The sequence below is a fragment of the Danio rerio genome, chromosome 7, assembly GCF_052040795.2.
Source record: "Danio rerio strain M-AB ecotype USA chromosome 7, GRCz13ab, whole genome shotgun sequence".
Taxonomy (NCBI): Eukaryota; Metazoa; Chordata; class Actinopteri; order Cypriniformes; family Danionidae; genus Danio; species Danio rerio.
This window is the reverse complement of record NC_141027.1, coordinates 34,110,968-34,130,917: the sequence shown is the minus strand read 5'-3', so window position 1 is coordinate 34,130,917 and position 19,950 is coordinate 34,110,968. Positions and strand designations below refer to the sequence as shown.

General features: G+C 36.9%; 1 protein-coding gene across 12 annotated transcripts in view; it reads left to right on the top strand.

Moving 5' to 3' along the window:
- Window positions 1–19,950, top strand: part of map2k5 (mitogen-activated protein kinase kinase 5) — a 95,999-nt gene that overhangs the window by 41,221 nt on the left and 34,828 nt on the right. For 11 of the 12 annotated variants that reach the window (NM_001114317.1, XM_087258520.1, XM_087258523.1 and 8 more), the window contains exons 14-19: window positions 1,056–1,129; window positions 5,270–5,320; window positions 5,628–5,699; window positions 8,098–8,127; window positions 13,172–13,198; window positions 13,520–13,552. In NM_001114317.1, coding sequence (NP_001107789.1) covers window positions 1,056–1,129; window positions 5,270–5,320; window positions 5,628–5,699; window positions 8,098–8,127; window positions 13,172–13,198; window positions 13,520–13,552 — 287 coding nt within the window. Of the gene's footprint in view, window positions 1–1,055; window positions 1,130–5,269; window positions 5,321–5,627; window positions 5,700–5,813; window positions 6,005–8,097; window positions 8,128–13,171; window positions 13,199–13,519; window positions 13,553–19,950 lie in introns of those variants that run through there. The other variant, XM_087258526.1, reaches the window with a different exon arrangement.

The window sequence follows — 19,950 nt, the reverse complement described above, 5'->3', positions numbered from 1 at the left end:
AGCTAAAGAGACTGGTGGACACAATGTTTTCAGCACAAGTCTATTCTTGGTTTAATTTTGGAGAAGGCCAATCAGAGATCATTCTCAATATTCAGTTGTGGCCTGTATATTTATTTTTAATATATTTGATTACCATAAAGGTGTCAGAAAGTTTAAGCTGGTGCTATAAAATCAATCTGCTGCAGCTGATGCTATTGCTGTGTTGTTCTAAATCAATTCTTTGATTAAAAATTACTGTTTTATCTTCTGTGGGTTATGGTTAAAATATGGTAATTTTAATAGTTTATTAAAATTTATTTGTCTTTTAGAAATCACCAAGCGGCCCTCTATCATTGTCCCGGAACCCTCAGGGGGTCCCGACCCGCACTATATGGGAACCACTGCCCTAATCTCAAAACCTAAAAACAGAAATGACTTTATATGAAATCTGAAAAAAGGAACTAACTACTTAACTATTTATAAATGTAGTTTTGGAATAACACATGCAAGAAATTATTATACTTGACTCCCTACAAGATTACAATGCCTAATCTAATGACAATGGGGTATATGCACAAGGACTTTTAATTTTCAGAAAGCTAGATCCAGAGTTTCCAGTGACTTTTTGTCATCCAATTACAAAATTATCACATTTAGTGTCTTGTTTCTTTGAAAATCGATGATCTTCACTGTCCGATTGAGACGTGATATAAAGTGCGTCTCAGACTGGACAAGAAGCATGGCATTAAATTACTTTGTATTGCACCATGTCTTTAAAAAAAAATGGACATTTATGTTACCACATTTTCAATGGAGTTTCTGCACTTGCCTGCTGATCCTGACAGCGCTAAACAGGCTTTCATCTCATTTTACGCTTGAACAACTAAATGAATGATTAAGTCTATTTAACTGGTTAAATTTTAGTTACATTACAACATTGATGATGTAGAAGGAACTTTACCAGAGGTTTATCTGTGGCTGAAAAACGCTAGCTCTGCTTATAGCACATTGTTATCAAAAGCTGACAAACAATATAATTTGGCGTCTCTATGTAAATGCATTGTTTCTCTGTGCAGATGTCAAACCATCCAACATGCTGGTCAACACACGAGGTCAAGTCAAACTTTGCGACTTTGGAGTCAGCACACAGGTATGTTTTTTTTGTATGCATATTTGCGTGTATATTCACACAAGAGTCTCTTTGTATGTTGTGATTGCAATCAGATGAGAACATCTATTGTCCCATCAGCCTCCATGTCCCCATTCTCTCCTCCATCAGTTTCCTCCAGAGATTCCCATTGGCATTGCTCCCTAACCCCCAGATAGCCTCAAGATTGCTCCTCTCCTCTTACTTCCAGCTCTTTCTAATTACCACATTGAGCAGATATTCAGTGCATGTGAGTGACGGCGTGCTCCTGCGCGTGCATGGAGACAATGGCTCAGACTGAGAAAGTCAGCATCTCTAATACACTCAGGAGTCCAACAATGGGGACCAATCACTCCAAACGGCGCACTTTTAATTAATATTCATACCCATGTTCCCTGAAGAGATTCGAATTGAAACTGACCCCTGGATGAGGTGCGAGTGTGCTTTCTCCTCTGTGCCCGTCCAGACCATGACACTGTATAGTAAACCTATGTCTCAGTTATTCACTTACGCACACAGATGCACGTCAGGCCGCCGGGGAGCGCTCTCATTATGTTTTCCCTGTCATTGCTGACATACGCCATTGTGCCTGGATCTCACTGTCTCTCCCTTGTGAGGGTATAGACTAAAATTAAACCAGGCTGGCATTTCAATAACACTGCACAATAACAAAGTCTTTTTGCTGAAGATTTCAATCGGTTCATCTTACTCTGTCCTTTAGCTTGTGGCAGAGAGCTCCAGTCACCTACTGTCACATTTGTACTTTGAACAGAGATAATAACTATGTTGCTGGTTGCCGCAGGGTCTTAAAAAGTATTAAAATGTCTTAAATCGTAGAAGCTAAATTTTAGACCATAAAAAGTCCCATATCTACTGAAATATTGTGTTGTAGGTAATAAATCTCTTTGTAACCGCTCTTAATTGTTTTTGTCCATGTATAGCTACCTAAACTGCTCTACATCAGCAACACCAAAACTTTTTTTTTTACAACTGCTTTGAATTCGTGCTTACTTTTTAGTTTTGCTTTTGAATTTCTTAACATGCATACTGTGTATTTATCTATAATATTCAATATTTGTTCACTGAATCCACTGCCATGGTCTTCTCTTGAAAAGGCTATTGCACACCAGGACAATTTTTGGCAAAAGTGCATTTTTGTCAGCCATTTCATGATTTTTTTTTGCTTTTTCCTTGTTTTTTTAAAGTGTAAGCTTTTCAACTTCTGTTTAACCACCTTCACTACACTACACAAACACCTGGTCAAAAGTTTGCTGAAAAAGTTAAGCTATGAAAGAAAACTAAGTGAAGTAAAACTTGCCATCAAATCCTGCTTGGTCTGCAATGGCCCTGTGTTCTCATCTCATAGGCTTGGTTAGACCTTTTTCTGCATAAAGGAGTGGTCCAGAATATATTTTAAGGCTTGGATGTCCGGGATGCAAAGCAATATCTGCTCATACTTTATTTGTAAAAAAAAAAAAAATCATGGCTGCGTCCGGAAACGCATACTTCCATACTTTATAGTACGCTAAAATCAGTATGCGAGCCGAGTAGTATGTCCGAATTCATAGAATTCGAAAATCAGTATGCGAGAAGTACCTGGATGACTTACTACTTCCGGCGAGATTCTGGAGTGCGCATCCCATGCATGCTGCACTATCCCATGATGCCCCGCGAGCGAATTCATGAATGGAAGTGACGCAACGCAATTGACGCAGGTAGGTCACCTGATCATGACAAAATGGCGGGTGTAGTACGTCCGAACTCCATTCATACTTTTCCCATTCATACTGTATAGAACGTACTTTTCTAACGGCTGAGTAGTACGTTTAAATTCAAATGCAGTACCTACTGAGTAGTAGGCGGTTTCGGACGCAGCCCATTGTCATTTATTTCATATATCTTACATTGATACTACTCAGCTGACATGGAAACGACTATCACATTTCCTAGTCCTTCCGAAAGCTCACCCTCAAGAGGCTCTGATTGGTCAGCTAACGTAATGTGCTGTGATTTCCAGATCAGCTCTACGTTATTAGGAAGCCTCACGCCTTTACTAGCACGTGCTGTGCCTCTGCTATGTAAATACTGTCAGTCAGTGTAGCTGTATCAGTTTGAGCCTGAATCAGAGAGAAAATGAAGAGGACACAGCTGAACCTCATTCCTGCTCTAAAATAACATCTGACTAGTGTCTTTCATTTATATTCGAGTTATAAGCATGTGTAAGTAATGTGAAATGTTCACATATCTTTTGAGAGTCTGTTACTTGAGATAGCATAAACACTGCAGCATTGGTGAAGATTGTGGGTGTTTACAGATGTTTGACAGATAAATATGAATTTGTAGGTAAATTGTTACCAGTGCCAAACAGCATTTCCTGTTTGCATCTTTGTTTATGTCCTTGCTACAACATACCGTTAACGCTAGAAACTGTGCATGTAATTGATTGATTTTAGCAAATAAAATTACTTAGAGGTGTTGGCTCACAATCTACATCTTCATCTATTATGGTTGGAACTGTTTCCTCTTTGATGAGTTTTTTTTATAAGCACTTCTCTCTTTGTGTCATGACCTTTGGAAGCCCAAGTGCAGAAACAGAAGAAGCTCAATGAAAATATTAGCGTTTGGTTGGCATTTTAGCTTTCTCTGCTATAACATTACATCGCATATGGCTATGCCCCTTTCCTGTGCAGGATGTTTGCGTGTAACCTGAAGGGTTTATGATCTCATTAACCCAGATGTTTTTTTGTAGTCCCCAAACTTTGCTAAGCTAACTTTGTAAAAGCCAATGTCTCCCTTTGCATTGAACTTTGAGCATAGTACATTCAGAGATGTTGTTTATGTTCACACAGCTAAATGAATAAATATTGAATTAATTATGAAATATGAATAAATGAAATTACACATGAACTAAAGTTAAAATATGATATTGTAGTGGAGAACCCCTTTAAGCACCACCAAATCGTGATTTACTGTAGCATCAGTAGCTCAAGGCACATAAACAAAAGCACTAATTTCATTGGTTGTCCAGTTTTTAATGGAGTGCATTTCTTTTTTGTTGGTGCTTTTACACCAGCCGTTTTGCCCATTGGCTTGCAATCTCACATTGCTACCCTGTGTTAAGTCATGAGATGCAAACATCAGCAATACATGTGGGCCAAAATCATGAAATCTGACACATGCAATTTTATTTATTTTGATAATGTTTGGTTAATAAAAATTTACTTTGGTTAATAATTACAATTGGTGGCGCAGTGGGTAGCACGTTCACCTCACAGCAATAAGGTCGCTGGTTCGAACCTCGGCTGGGTCAGTTGGCATTTTTGTGTGGAGTTTGCATGTTCTTCCCGTGCTCGCTTCGGTTACCTCCGGGTGTTCTGGTTTTCCCCACAGTCCAAAGACATGTGGTTCAGGTGAATTGGGTATGCTAAAATTGACGGTAGTGTATGTGTGAATGAGGTTGCGGCTGGAAGGGTATCAGCTGCATAAAAAAAATGCTGGATAAGTTGGTGGTTTATTCCGCTGTGGCGACCCATGATTAATAAAAGGAATAAGTCGAAAAGAAAGTGAATGAATGAATAATAATTACAATTTCAAATGGCTTTATTTACTGTTTTTATAAATGTTTCAATATAGTTCAAGTTCATTTAGTTAAAAAGCGCATTTAAAAGCAGTCACAAGTCTGACCAAAGTGCTGTACATAAGTCAAAGTAAAATGAAAAGACTGAATATAAAAGCATAAAAATAAGCCTAGAGAAATGACTGACAGTAGAAAGGAATATTAAAATAATATAAAAAGGCCAAGCTTAATAGGTACATTTTTATGAGTGATTTAAAATATATATATATATATGTGTGTGTGTGTGTGTGTGTGTGTGTGTGTGTGTGTGTGTGTGTGTGTGTGTTAATTCTCTTTTATATGATTTAAATATCACAATAGCAGTTTTATCAGGTTTTTTATCAGGATTTTTTTTCAGGATTTTAACAAACGACAGTAATTTTAGCATTGTGACAATGCGAGTAGTTTACCACCCCTTACTAACCTCATAGTCGTGCTCTAAAATGATTCCGAAAACCTTCACACTGATTGATTTTATTATCATTGACCTGCCCCTTTTGATATTTATCTCTTCCTTTCTTCTTCAGTTGGTGAATTCCATTGCAAAAACGTATGTCGGAACCAACGCATACATGGCGGTAAGCAGCATTCATTCCTGTGTAACAATGCTTCTTTTCAGAGCTTACTCTGGTAGAGAAGGCATAGGTCTTTTTTTATGTCATGTTTAGTTGTAAAGGCTTTCAGTCAAGTATGCACCTAAACTGCACACAATCATTAACAGAAAAATCAAATGCTTTTAGATGGTCACACACACATATAGACAACAGTCCTTGTTAAATATCTCAAAGCAACCACTGCACAAAAGAAATGAATGTGTGCCACAGCATCATTGTAGGCAATATATAATGATTCTTTATCTGTTTTTATCCATCTTTGCTTCAATAGCCAGAGCGGATATCTGGGGAACAGTATGGTATTCACTCTGACGTGTGGAGCGTAGGGATCTCTTTCATGGAGGTAAAACAGTCATACAGTAATTTCTTACAAATACCCACATACTCGCACACATTCCAGCATTTGTAGTTTCGGCTGGACTGGTGTCTTAGGGTTTCTGCTGAGTGTTGTTGATAGTCCCTGCAGGCAGCCTGTCCAAACAGATGTTGGCCTACAGCTATGCATGGATCACACTCGAGATCTCCCACTGACTGCTACACACACACACACACACATACACACGCACAGCTCTTTTGCTCTGCTATCCTTCTGGACTCTCCAATTCCCATTCAAGCATAGAATAAGGATTGAAAGTGTATGCATGTGGTTCTATAAATAAAAAAATAGGAACTAATAAATATTATGTGTGTTTTTATTGAGGATAAAAGTGTGTGTGAAAGTGCTTGTGTGTAAGAGTGGAAGGTTTGGAGTCAGTGTGGCAAAACACTATCAATCACTCAGCCAGCAGAACGTCCAGTAATTAGAGTGCTGTGTTCTCAACTCTAGAGGTGTGTGTTTATGTGTGTGTGTGTTTCTGAAAAAGAGAAGATAGGTGTACGAGTAGGTTATTTTTTTTTAGTAATGGATGTTTTTCTAAGCAGAAACCAGCAGCATGAATTGTACGAATGAGTGGATTAGATTTTAATATGGTGGTTGGACTCGTGTCCTGAAAATGCCGTGCTGGTAGTTCTCATTGGCTTTATTGATTCCCATTTTGTAATTGTCAGCGCTTCTCATTGGCCGTGATGAATTGTTATTGTATCCCTCGAGTCAATCCGTTGATTGTGTTTATCAATACTGTTAGATAGTATCAGTGAGATGTTTAGGGAGAGAAATATCAAGGGTCGTATGGATTGGCATTATCATGAGTTGATGAACAGTATATGGATCTGATTATGATTTAGTATTGATCTTACTGTGTGGATTGGGACGAGATTGATTCGGCTCGGTTGTGGGATGTTTAAGCGTTGAGTTATCAATGTGTTCTGTTGGCAGATTTCTGAACTAATGAACTGAAATTACCTTCTGAAATGAGATGGGTTTAATAACCTAATGTAGTGTGGTTTGATTTGGGTTAATTTTATATATGTAAATGGCGTGCAATTAATGGAAAGGTTAAAAATAGTTAAGTTTGACTTTTGCTTTTTGGTTCTGCTGCTTTTTCTGCGTCTGTTGGTAATTCCAGCATGTACTCTAGTCTTCACAGATTAATGTATACTCCTGCTGTGTTGCTGGGATGTAGACAGTATTAGGAATTAAACCAATTATTAAACCTTTGTGAAAAAGTGTGAAAGCAACATACAATAATAATTTTATATATATATATATATATATATATATATATATATATATATATATATATATATATATATATATATATACATACATACATACATAAATTTCCTATATATATATATAGGAATTTTATATTTATATTTATTTCCTTAGTAGGAAATAAAATACTATTGGTTGTTGGGTGTGAGCTGCCAGTAGCTTTCAAAATATCTTCTTTTGTGTTTAATAGATGAAAGAAAATTAGCTTTTGAACAACTGAAGGCTAAGCAAATGGCATAATTAAAATTTTTTGGGGACTATCTTTCACTTTAAGTACATTTTTATTTGAAAAAAATGGTAATACCCCCAAAATGATGTTTTTTTTTTTTTTTTTTACCTTTTATTACACTGCTATGTTTAAGTCTTGTATGTATAAAATAAACTTGTACTTCAATAATTGTCTGTCGTGCTTAAATAAGTAAACTTATTTTGATGTTGACTAACATACGAATGCACATGTAAAGCAGTTGATAATAAATATAACTGTAGTGTGTTGTTTAATATTACATATTTTAATTAATTATAAATATTTAAATAGTGTTAATTAATATTTATGCAATAAATTGATAACTAAATATTGCATAGGGATTGTTGCACCAGTGTTTTTTCTGCTACTTATCCTCAGGTTATATGAGGTGTAGTTGACTTTGTAGTTAACATTAAACTATATTTTTACCTGAAATTTTGACTCATGTTGATTCATAGAATGCAAAACAACAGTAACCAGCACTTTGAGATTCACAACAATAAACAGGCAAAACAAAATTAATATCCGTTGCTCGTTATGGTCTTATGATGCAAAGAAGTCAGTCTGTGCTAGTAATTTAACATTATTTACAACATTATTACCGAATATACTCTAAACACTTGTCTGTACTTTCAGTACCATACTTTACAATTGTTTAAGAAAATTTAGAAAAAGTAGTTTAATAAGTTTATTTATTGTTCAGATATTTTTATTTTGAAGAAGTTGATTTTTAATATTCTTTTTTTTAGCAGATTTCTTTGTCATTTTTAGGACACAATAGCTGTAAAGATGATGGCTTTAAATGTATACTTAATTTTCCCTCTGCTCTTTCACTTACAGTTGGCTCTGGGCTCTTTTCCATATCCACAGGTGAGTTTGCATATACCAGATTTATATCAAATTTAACCAATTCAATGTTCTGCTTCTGAATGTCCGCACCTTGAATGCCCGTTTCTTTGTGGTCTTAGCGTATGGGCAGTAATTAACTAGCTCTTCATCCAACAACCGCTCATCCCACCCTTGTTTACTCAGCTTACATTACATACAGTCCCGTTGACCCGCTCCATTCCTCAATCCCATCAACCTTGTAATAAGATTTCATGCGGGGATTTATCAAGATTATCCTAGACAAACCCGGATTATAATCCGGAATCATTAGGAAGGTTCCCAGTTTAGGAACCACATGGCACCCATGCACAAAGCAAGTCAATTTATGTTGCCTATAGTATGACATCTTGTGCACTTTGTTTAATGTGCTTATGTAGGTGTACTAATTAAATTGAACTCTGCTAAAAATAGCATTGCTTTTCAGAAAAACTTTAACCATGCTTGTTAAATTACTTACATTTATGAGGATTATTTTGAGAGAATACACTTTATAATACACTCCAAAATGTTCAGTATAGACAAACCCAACCGTTGGGTTAAATTTTAATGCATTAAACTTATTTTAAATAGCATTTACAGAATTTATCTTAATTTCGGTTTGAAAAAAAATAAATTTTTAGAGTGCAAGTTAGATCTGTAAAACGTTTATCATTTAAATATTTACCTAAATATGAAAATCATTTTGTAAAAATAGTCTTTAAAACTCCTTTATTATGTTGTACATCGGATTCTTAACAAATGGTTAAATTTGGTTAGGTATTACAGATATACACAAGACATAAATATGTAACACTTTTATAGAATTCATTTTTTAGCTTGTTAAGTCATGACATATAAAATACTGTTTCCGGGTCCAAGCCACTACTTATTTGAATTGAGAAAATATTCGTTTATGACTACTTCTTAGTCATATTGCACATTTAAGTTAATCATATAAAATAATGGTGTACACAACAGTCTCTGGACTAGCTGCATCACAGACATCAATATTCATCATATATCAATATATATTTAACAATTTATTTAAAAAATATTCACTTTCTGCCCATTGCATATTAGGCATGGATGAATATATTTTCGATTGTTATTTTTGAAAGTAAAACATTGCTTTGTAAACATTTTTTAAACCATTTGTTGAGCCCTTTCATACAGTTTGATACAGCCTTTGGACGCAGAAGTCGCTTTGCATGACATCACACTTAACAAGTGGATATTCACCAAAAAATCTTAAAATAATTAATTTCTAAAGATATAAATAAAAATTTCTGAAGATATAATTAAAATGGAAAAAAGTAAGATCATATGACACCAAAGACAGGAATTTTGACTTCTGTATTTTCAATCATATTATGGCATACAATATGAATACAAATTATGAAAAAATTCTTACATAAATTATTATTATTTAAAAAAATTACAGATATGAATAAATTATACCAACCCCTACATTTTCAACCATAATGTATGGGAAAATTTACGTTAACCAAAATGCACAAATGCAGTGAATCTGCTTGATAATTCCTAATTCATTAACTAATGCCATAAAGCTTAAATCTATTGCTTCGTACACTATTACTTCATTCATTTAGTCATGTGACCATTTTCAAGCATGTTTATATCGAACTATACTGTACGCATGCATCAGATTCAGTGCCCTAGTTTTCTCTAATCAAGACTCTCAGCTTTTAAAGTTCTGCATGTAAGAGTGCAGTGAGTTTAATGAGGGAAATGTTGACTAATGCTCAATAAATTACTCCCAGCATGCCTGTTGGGTTAATTAGCATATTAAAACAAAGCAGCCACTCAGGGCATGCAGAGGAAATCAGAAAAGAAACATTTTGAGGCTGCATCTAGAGCCAAAAGCCTTGAGCATCGAGCAGTCATGGAGGCTGGGCTTGGCTCTAGTGTGTGTTTGTACTTTATCTCACACATCACTCGTTTATTGGGCTATTGTGCACAATGCCAAAAAGGTCAAATATAAAATTGATGTGCAAAATATGAAATTGATAGAATAGTATGTGATTAATCGTACATTCTGATTCAGATTTAGCAGAGATGCACAGGGGCACTAACTAATATTTCACAACAGCTGATGGCTTGAAAAGAACATTGGAGGACTAGAGGCCAGGGTGGTGTATGAGTGCATCCGTGCATTATCCTGTGGCCCGGAGGCTCGTCTCATTTGAAATTGTTTTCCTCTGCTCTTCAGCATTATCTATTAACAGGGCCATTATCATGTTAATCCACCGAGTATTATTACATAAACTAATGTATTCACATGAACACACAAACACTCCCTCAAACGCATAGTGTCTACAATCATGATTGGATATCTTGATGTTAAATGGTGATGTTTTTGTTTTTAGGCCTACATTTGCTCTTTTTAGCAAAAACATTCCCACCAAAAAATGGACACAGGAATGCGTGGAATGAATTCAAGTCTACGTTTCTATTTCAAGTGCATCACACCATATATCATTATCAGATAAAGTGATTGCAATTGAAACCACTGAATGGCAAAACTTTTGTTCTTGGCCCCATAGAGCCAGAGGCATTTTGCTGAAGCATTTCATGTATACACACCCCATTAATTTATTACTTCCTCCTTTAATCTGCCTTAACTCTCCCTTTTCCAATTCCTGCGTTTTAGAATTCATATGGAATGAAATGGAGAGAGAGAGAGAGAGAGAGAGAGAGAAAGGCATGAAGGAGAAAGAAGGAGGGGGTTAGTCAGTAAGAAAGAGAGGGAGAGCTCAACCTCCCACTGCTAGAGCGTTTTTGCTCTTGATGTTAATTTTCACAGCTCCATATGGTGCTGCAGACTCTTCACCTGCAGGCATCGCACACACACGCGTGCACACGCCACCCAGCCAGCACACACGCTACCTCAGGCCTGGCCTGTCACTCACATCAGCCTAGGCATCTGTCTGTTCTCCCTCTCTTTCACACACACACACGCTCGCGGAGTCATTGTCCATTGTATGGCGAGATCTCGAGAGATGCCCGTTGTATTTCGGCATCAACTTCTGATGCCCTGCCCCCCCCGCTCTACTCGCACTCACAGCCACAAATCTGCCACTGTTTTGTGTGTGTGTGTGTTTTTTCTCTGTTATCTTGTCATTGATTATAAAAGGCTCTTTAATTTCGTCTCACCCCATGTTGGGATTAATTTGCATTCTTTGTCAGGAGTTAATGGCGTCTCTCAATGGCTCGCTCGGAAAATCTTTGAAGACTGCAGACTGGCTGGCGTGTGTATACAGCCTCCAGCGCTTCTCCTCCTGATTGATTTGTTGTTGCCTTTTCTGTTTTCCGGCTGTTTTGGTTTGAGCTCATTTTGAGCCCCATATTCATCTGACTTTACTGTATGCATTTGCTCTCCCAGAGCTTTAATGCTACATTTAAGCAACATCACAGCAGCAAGATTGTTGTTGTACAACTAACCCTTAAGAACGTTAATAATCACAGCCATGGCCTTATTGAGAACAATTTTATGCGTTCATAACTTTATAACATTTCTGTAATCAAGATGTTTGAAAATTTGGCCAAAGAGTTACATAATTCCAGATCCAGTCCAGGTTTTTCATGATTAAACTGGAGAGCGGACAAAACAATATTGGTGCAGTATCGTCTGTCATCTTGTTTTGGGCTGAATGGGTCACATGGTTGGAAACATTGGAGATTTTGTTGAACAGTCTTTGATTTTGTGTAAGCATTTTTTCCATTTGTATCTATACACTGGAGAAAAATTGTTATTGATGGTTAATTTCACAAATAATTACAACATTTTAAAGCTGTTAATAATCACAAATTATTGAAAACAATTTGGTATGTGATATTGTTTATAAAGTTATAACATTTTTATAATCTAGAAGTCTGAAAATTTGGCCAAAGAGTTGTGTAGTCATTCCATTCCAGATCCAGTCCAATTTTTTATGATTAAACTGGAGAGCAGACAAAACAATGTTGGTGCAGTCTCGTCCACAATCTTGTTTTGGGCTGAATGGGTTTCAGGATTGCACCAAAAATTGAGGTTTTGTTGAACAGTTTTTGCATCTTTTTAATTTGTATCTGTACACTGGAGAAAAATTGTCACAAATAATTACAACCTTTTTGGAATAAAAGGAACGGCTTTGTATTATTTTTTTAATTCATTTTTATTTTATATTTTATTTATTTATTTTTTGTTTCCATTTTGGACCTAATTTAATCAATTGTGGTGCTTTAAACTCTTCCTAAAAGGAGCCAAAATCATGTATTTAAAGCGGTTTTGATTTAGTAGAGATAAGATTGAAGTATTTCATCTTACTCCAGTGGGTTAATTAAAAAACAGCACATACAACAAATATTTATGCATCTAATTGTCCTGTGATTTGAGTGCTTTGCAGTTTTATCCAATGCTGCAAGTTATTTAGTTCCTACATTAAAGGTCCAGTGTCTCCAGGTATTTAAAGGGAGTTGCTCTGTGTTTAATTGAGAAGGAGAATCAATGACTAGCATAAGATGTCATCAGAGCAGCCTCACAACATTAGCTGTTAATTTAAAGTAGGAGGTTGTGGAAAAAGTACTCTTTCATTTCAAACAACAAAATATGTAAATAAGTTTTGCTTTTATCTAGCAGAACTGGTATTATTAAAAATGCGCATGTAAATATAAGATAATTCCTTAAATAATCACCATTTTATCTACAAACTTTATGATTTTTGTGGTCTGTGTGCATGTAGAGACAAAAGATGTAAACCTAGAGGTGATTACAAGGCAGGAAAATGAAATTAATAATAAACAAAAATGCTTGGTGAAGCTTATCCTAATTGAGGATCGGGCTATTATCGACTGTGTTTTCATTATGTAAACGATGTTAACACATCATGCCCATATCTTGCCATCAGGGTTTTCATAATCTCCCCCTAGTGATCATCAGCATGTCCTGGTGCAGTGCTTGTGATTGTAACATGCCAATTGCATGTTTTCACTCTCGCTTTTTCATTCTCACCTAAATCCTTTTCTCCCTTTTTTTCTCCTCATACAGATTCAAAAGAACCAGGGCTCTTTAATGGTAAGTGTTTTTCGTGCATTTCCAGAGATGTAGGCGGCTCTTCTTGCAACCCCTCACAGTTTTCATCTCACCTCGCATGGTTGCCTCCCTCTAAAGTTAATACCAGACAATAATACGCTCCATCTTAACAGCCTGTATTCAGATTAGGTTCCATTAGAAATAAGAAAACATTACAGATCAAATGGCTTTTTCCGAGTCAGAGTGCATTTGATTAAGCTGTATTGCTACCTGTTTTATTGCATTAATGATTTTATTTCCTTTGCACTGTAAGGACGTTGTATGGGGTCTAATCTCTTTTTCTTCTACCCCCCTCTATCGCAGCCTCTTCAGTTATTGCAGTGCATTGTTGATGAGGTGAGTCTGTGTCCCATGTACGAAACCGTCCCTAATGGTGTGGAAAGCTGATATTTTGTTTCCTAATGAAGCGAGGTGCATTATCAGCTCTGTTCAGGGTTTAAGCTCTGAAGAGCCAGAGCCGTCAAGAGCACGGTCGTGCTGAAGTCAAGGCCTCAAATTAAACAATTGGCATAACTCTGGATTTGGCCGTTTTTAGCTAAACATGTGGGAAAAATGTAGCTGTTCCGAAGTAAATGGATAGTTCACCAAAACATGAAAATGCACTGAACATTTATTTAATCTCCAGTGGTTTAAACCTTTATGAGTTTCTTTTTCCTGATAAACACAAAAGAAGATGTGTTGAAAAATGTAGGGCTTCACGATATTGAAAAAACATGACATTGCAATGTTTTATTTTTCTTCAATATATATTGCAATATGAATACAATTTCACCAGATGGCTGGATATCTCGATTAGGAAAGAAATAGTTAATTTTTAACTTGTTTAACTTTATGGTTTTCTGAAAAGTCAATATTCAGGTACAGACATTAAAAAAAAAATTCTGTATAGTCTTCATTATATTAATAGTTCATTAATATTAAAGGTGCTGCTTGTACATTTTTGACTCTTCTGAAGCATACAAATACCATCATATGTTTGCAGATATTTAAGAAACATGCTAAGTGAACATTCTTGTTTATCTGAAAAACAATGCTAAAGTCAGATATTCTGCTTTGAAAATGTGAGTGTTTCTTTAGGCTCCTTTAACCCGCCCAATGTCGGTTTAGCCAATTATATTTCAGCACCCCGGGTCGTCTTGTTGGAAAACAGCATATTTCATTCATTTATTCAGAAAGGCTCTCAAAGCATGCATCCGTGACCAAAATGCAACTTAGGGTGGACAATAGCAGCCTTTAAAATGAGACGAAGATTCCATATGAGTTTATTAATTAGCAAATAATATAAATATTACGAACGTAAACGTTAGGTGAGCAGGTTTCATTGTAACCCCATGTCCTGAAAGCATGGAAAGTCCCTTTAAAGCAAATCATTTCACTCAGTGGCCATCTTTGAAACGCCTCTTTGGCAGAATACTCAGGCGTTCTGTCTGAATAGGAAACCTCAAATTCTTCAAAACTGCTCGCCAAGCTTACGATTGTATTTCATATTAGGAATCATCATTGAAATTAAACAACAGCTGAAACTTTAGTTTAATTTCTAAATGTCCAAATCACACAGAATCGGCAGAACTCACGTCTGGTCCAAGCTCTTCCCCTGGAGTATCGTTAGTTTATAGCGATCGATGATTGGCACCTGTGCTAGAAGTCTGGCTTTATTTACCAAATACAGTACGATTGTCAATTGGCTCCTGTACTAGTAGGCGGAGTGACATGTCTTGTGTGTTCTAGTCTTTGCAACACGCTACATGACGAGATGCGCAGTGATAAGCAATTTGGCTGTTTGCACCAGATGAAACACAACAGAAATGTAAAAACAGCCATTCAGAAGCACAGAATAGTGCACTCACTCACAAAATGGTAAAGTTTATGGTTTTGAACCCCAGTTCTAAACTTGGTTTATTTTCAAGATCTGAGGTGAACTATGTGCTGCTGTTTTCAGTTGTATGGCAATAAATGTCATGTAAAATGGCATTCAAACTCACATTGCTTGCATTTTACACTGAATACTGGGGGGATAAATAGAAGCCGTTTCTAAAATATGAATTTCAGGTGTTGGTTAAGACAAAAACTCTTTTTAATATAGAAAGATTTCTTCTTTCGTGTTGTTGCATTTATATAGAACACAATTTAAATCAGCCTTTAGGTTCAATAGTCAGACTCGCTCCTGTTGGTGTCACCAATCTAGCAACCTGCGCTTCTTTGTTTTGAACCAGGAATGCAATACCTAGTTCAATCACTGGGTGTCAAACTTACATACTGCACCTTTAATATTTATTAAAGTTACAAATTATTTGTTTGTGCTTTAGACTGTTTTTAATTGCCTTTAATTCACATGCATTTCACTCTGTTATGGTTAAACTCTGCAGTGACTACACACATCTCATTCATTTCTAATTGTGGTGCTGATCAACTATAATCCCTCAATAACTCAACATTCTGCGATTTGTCTGTTGCGTACATACACATTGCGATATCCATGATGAAACGATATATTGTGCAGCCCTAGTTGAAAGCCACATGTCATTAACACTCAGTGTCAGTCACTATTGGTTTTCAACATTCTTCAAATCTTGTTTTGTGTTCCACAAGAAACCTGGTTTATACTTCTGCGTCAAGTGACCGGCGTAACTCACGGCGCAGGCAACGCGCATGGCTGTGCATTTATACTTCTGCGCCATGTCTCTGTTTGTCTGCATTAACACTTCCAAAACGCTAGTTGGCAGTGGGGTGTAAATGTTCCTCTGTGTCGAGTTTCTTCGCTTCTGTTTTGCTTTTCCTGAACACTTCCGGGATGTACAAGTGACTCAAACTTGCTCATTTTGAGGCAGGAACCGGCAGACGTGCAACAACTTTAACTATGAGGTAAACACAAAACAAAACTTTCCATCCGGAGCTTTCCATACGGGACTCCACACTATACTCCTATACTATACACTCCACATTATATTCAACAGTATAATTTTATAGTTCAATATACTGTCTCTCCTGTGATCAAACTGAGTTTGCAGCTTAAAATTGTTACTTTATCTTCTACTTTCTTTTTGTTCCTCATACTATCTCTCTTTCACCACTTGTACATGTGTAAACATGAACACACACACACACACACACACACACACACAGTTTGCTGGTTTAATGTAGCATGACAGGGCTCTGGACAACTGAGGGTTATGGACCACAGAGTAGTTGCATTAACCTTGACATCTGTTAGGCGCTAAAATACACCCAGCTAAACCCTGACACATTTTCTCACCCTCATCTCTCTGAGGAGCTGGGTCAGGGTCAGTTAAACCCACATATTCCATGAAATAGATACAGCTCCCTGGTAAACTTACTTTTGTGATATACACACTTTTCTGGTGTACTTCTATGTACTGTATAGAGTTCTATATGGCATGTCGTCCAGTCCAGGTATAGTAGTTCTTCATATTTTTTACTCTTTACTGGCTTTTTGGTTCACATGTACACTCAAAAAAAAATGATGTTTGCTGTTTGTTCAAATTTCTTTTTTTGGGACAACTTAATTGTGTTATGTTCAATTCACTTAAATCTGTAAAAACTCATAAGTTAACTTAATTCTTTCATGTTGTTCCAACACAAATTGTGTGGAACTAGGGTTGGATCGATAGACGATGCCATCGTCCATTGCCGATGGCCGATAGACAACAGGATGCTGAGCCGGCATCGCCGATCCTCTACCCCGTCGCTAACGTGCTCGCGAAAAATATACACTTAGGCCCTGTTAACAATAATACGTCTTAGTGTAAAAATGTTATTTTAGAATGAAAATTATCCACACCGTGTTTGACCTAGCATTTCTTTACAGCCCTCCGTTCGCTGAAAGCGCACATCACATGGCCACACACAGCCACACACACTGTCATGCGCTTGTCTGAGCTCCAGAAAGCAGTGCACGTTGGAAAGTTTATCACGGATGTACAGTACAGCTGGATCGCGTCTTACTATAGTTGTTGAACGTGATATTTAATCTTTTCTCTATCTAACAACTCTTCTGTCTTTTAAATTTATCATGTAACGTGTCACAGTGTCAGTACACTGCTTCAATCTTTCGCTTTCACACATGTACTTAGTAATTTTAGTGAAAACCTCAGATACTGTTGGTTGGTTGTTGTTGGTCTTGCATCTTTTTTACCGACCAAGTTTGTCGACGGCGTTAAAATGACACCAATCACTCTGCCTATTCATGCCAGAGTCCCGCGGAAAAAGTGATTGACAGGTGGTAATTTGTGCGTAACTTATCTTTATTTATTTATGATTTGTTTTTATGGGTCATTCAAAAAAGGTAATGATTCGGACTCGAGTAATTACTTCGTACTGTTTTTTTTTCTTTCTCCTACATTTTATGGGTAGAATTTGTTTTATAGTTTTCAAGCTGATGTAACTTGTGGTCGTTATGAGCTGTTTAAAAGTAACCTAAAACAAGATATTTATACTACACTGTGATTTACCAGAGTGAAGTTCATTTGCTTGCTGTCCCGCTTGTGTGCCAGCAGCATTTCATGGTTTAGTTCATTCAGTAGTACTTGTAGTAGGGCTTAGTGAAAGTGAAAAAATAATGCAGGGTTCAGACTTCATGATTTTCAAAGTAGTGGCGTCATAGATGTTTTCACACTGTATGACTATCTGGGCTAGTGTTCCAACACTGCTGATGGATCGACGGTTTCAACGCATGAATTTACAATAGGAGAATCACCATCAACTTTGTCTTGGTCCACAAACTACATCTCACAACCAAATACACGCAAGAAGTGACATGGAAACAACATGATGTCACGTAGTATATCTTTTGTTATTAACTACATAATGAAAAGAAGCTTTTAGTGGGGTAGAAAATGGTTTTTCCTCCAATTTTTTTCTTTTTTGATCTGATTGTGGTATTGCTCCAATGACACATCAGACATGGGTGCTGCTGCCAACTTTATACTAGTTTTTCCACCATTTCTTTGGTCCAAATAGACCAAAAAGAAGCCATATTAACTTGCTGCTTAATGCTTCTCTCTCATTGGATGTAGGCAGTGGTGCAAAATAACAGATTACAAATACTCAAATTACTGTAAATGAGTAGTTTTTCTGAGAAATTGTAATTTACTAAGTAGTTTAAAAAATGTGTACTTTTACTTTCCCTTGAGTATGTTTTTTGTGCTATATTGGTACTTTTCCTCAAATACTTTCCTTCTACCTGCAGTCACTACTTTATTTTTTTCTTGTCTAAAACAAATCAGTCGGGCAATTCCTGTCCAATCAAATCGCACATAGGAAGTAAATCCCATCATACTGAACAACCTCAAAACATGGGCGCTATATAAATGCAGCAAACTGTTTGAAAGCATTTAAAGGCGGCCAAGGAGATGGCCAAAATCTTTACACACAATGACCGATAGACTGTTTAGACAGTCTGAAAATTGCCAAATAGTCTCAAAAAATAACTAAATGTACTACAGAATGTTACGTTTACACACACCAGCTCAAATTACATTTAAAAGCATTAGCCTTTAACAGCACAATACTCACTACTCTTGAGTACTTTTTATAGGGCTACTTTTTAGTCATACTTTGAGTAATATTTAAAGCAGATATACTTTTATGCTACTTGAACTACATTTTTGGTGATTTTTCAGTACTCTTTTCACCACTGACTGTAGGTAATCGTCGTTGTTATTTTCAATCAGAACACATTTTACACAGCACGACAGCTCCAGATATTTAGCATGCCAAATATATCACGGGTGTTAACGGCGATTCTCTGAGATCGTGTTTTTGACTCTGTGTGATTGTTACTTAAAGGAAGGAGCACCGAGTTGTGAGCACCGATTTGCGAGTCAAAATTGGGGCTAAAATCATGTAGTCTGAACTCAGCATAAGAGGGACTGGTCTATGCAAAAACAGATCACAAGTTGTCTGAGGAGACACATTTCAAAGCATGTTTAAACCTGGTTGACCTTTAAAATATATGAAAAATGTGTACATGTGTGTGGGTGTGTATATCAACAGCAGTTGTACACCCCTTTGGCATTGAATACTTGCTTTTTCTTTTTAATAGTAAAAAAAGATGACATTTTGATCTCAATAACTATTATTAAGCAAACGATTTGTTCTTTAAAATAGCAGATCAGAGGGGGTACAAGAGGTCATCTTTCACCACACTCCACCCTCAAACAATCTAGAAATTTGCATCCGTCTCCTCAGCATTTAGTTAAAGCCTGTAGGCCATGGCAACTCCGACATTTAAATGCGCTTTCCACTGCTATGCGAGTAATTAATAAGTAATTGTGTTAATTGTGTGTGTGTGGGGGGGGGGGGGGATGCGGGGCGGGGGGAGCCTCTCCCTTCTCTGCTCTGCTTGAGCTGCTCACTGACACATGCTAATAACAGCGCCACGGAGAGATGAAGGAGAGGCAAGCATAAACACACATTAAACATACTGAACGTGTCCTTTCTGCTATAGATTGCTGCACGTAATTAATAATTAAACGGCCGCTCGTGTAATGAGTTGACCTGCGCGAACTGTTCATTACTCACCCGGCAGAGGCATCACTCAAACTATTTTCTGCCGTGCCCTTCGCTCAGTCTCCCTTAGGCCAGAGAGCGTCGCCACGCCGCTGCCGACTGCATTTAGCTGACCAGGCCTTATTACTCACTGCCACTGACTTACAACCTTCAGAAAGAGACAGTGAAAGGGAGCTGTGGCTACTCCCCAGGACCTACTTTAAAGA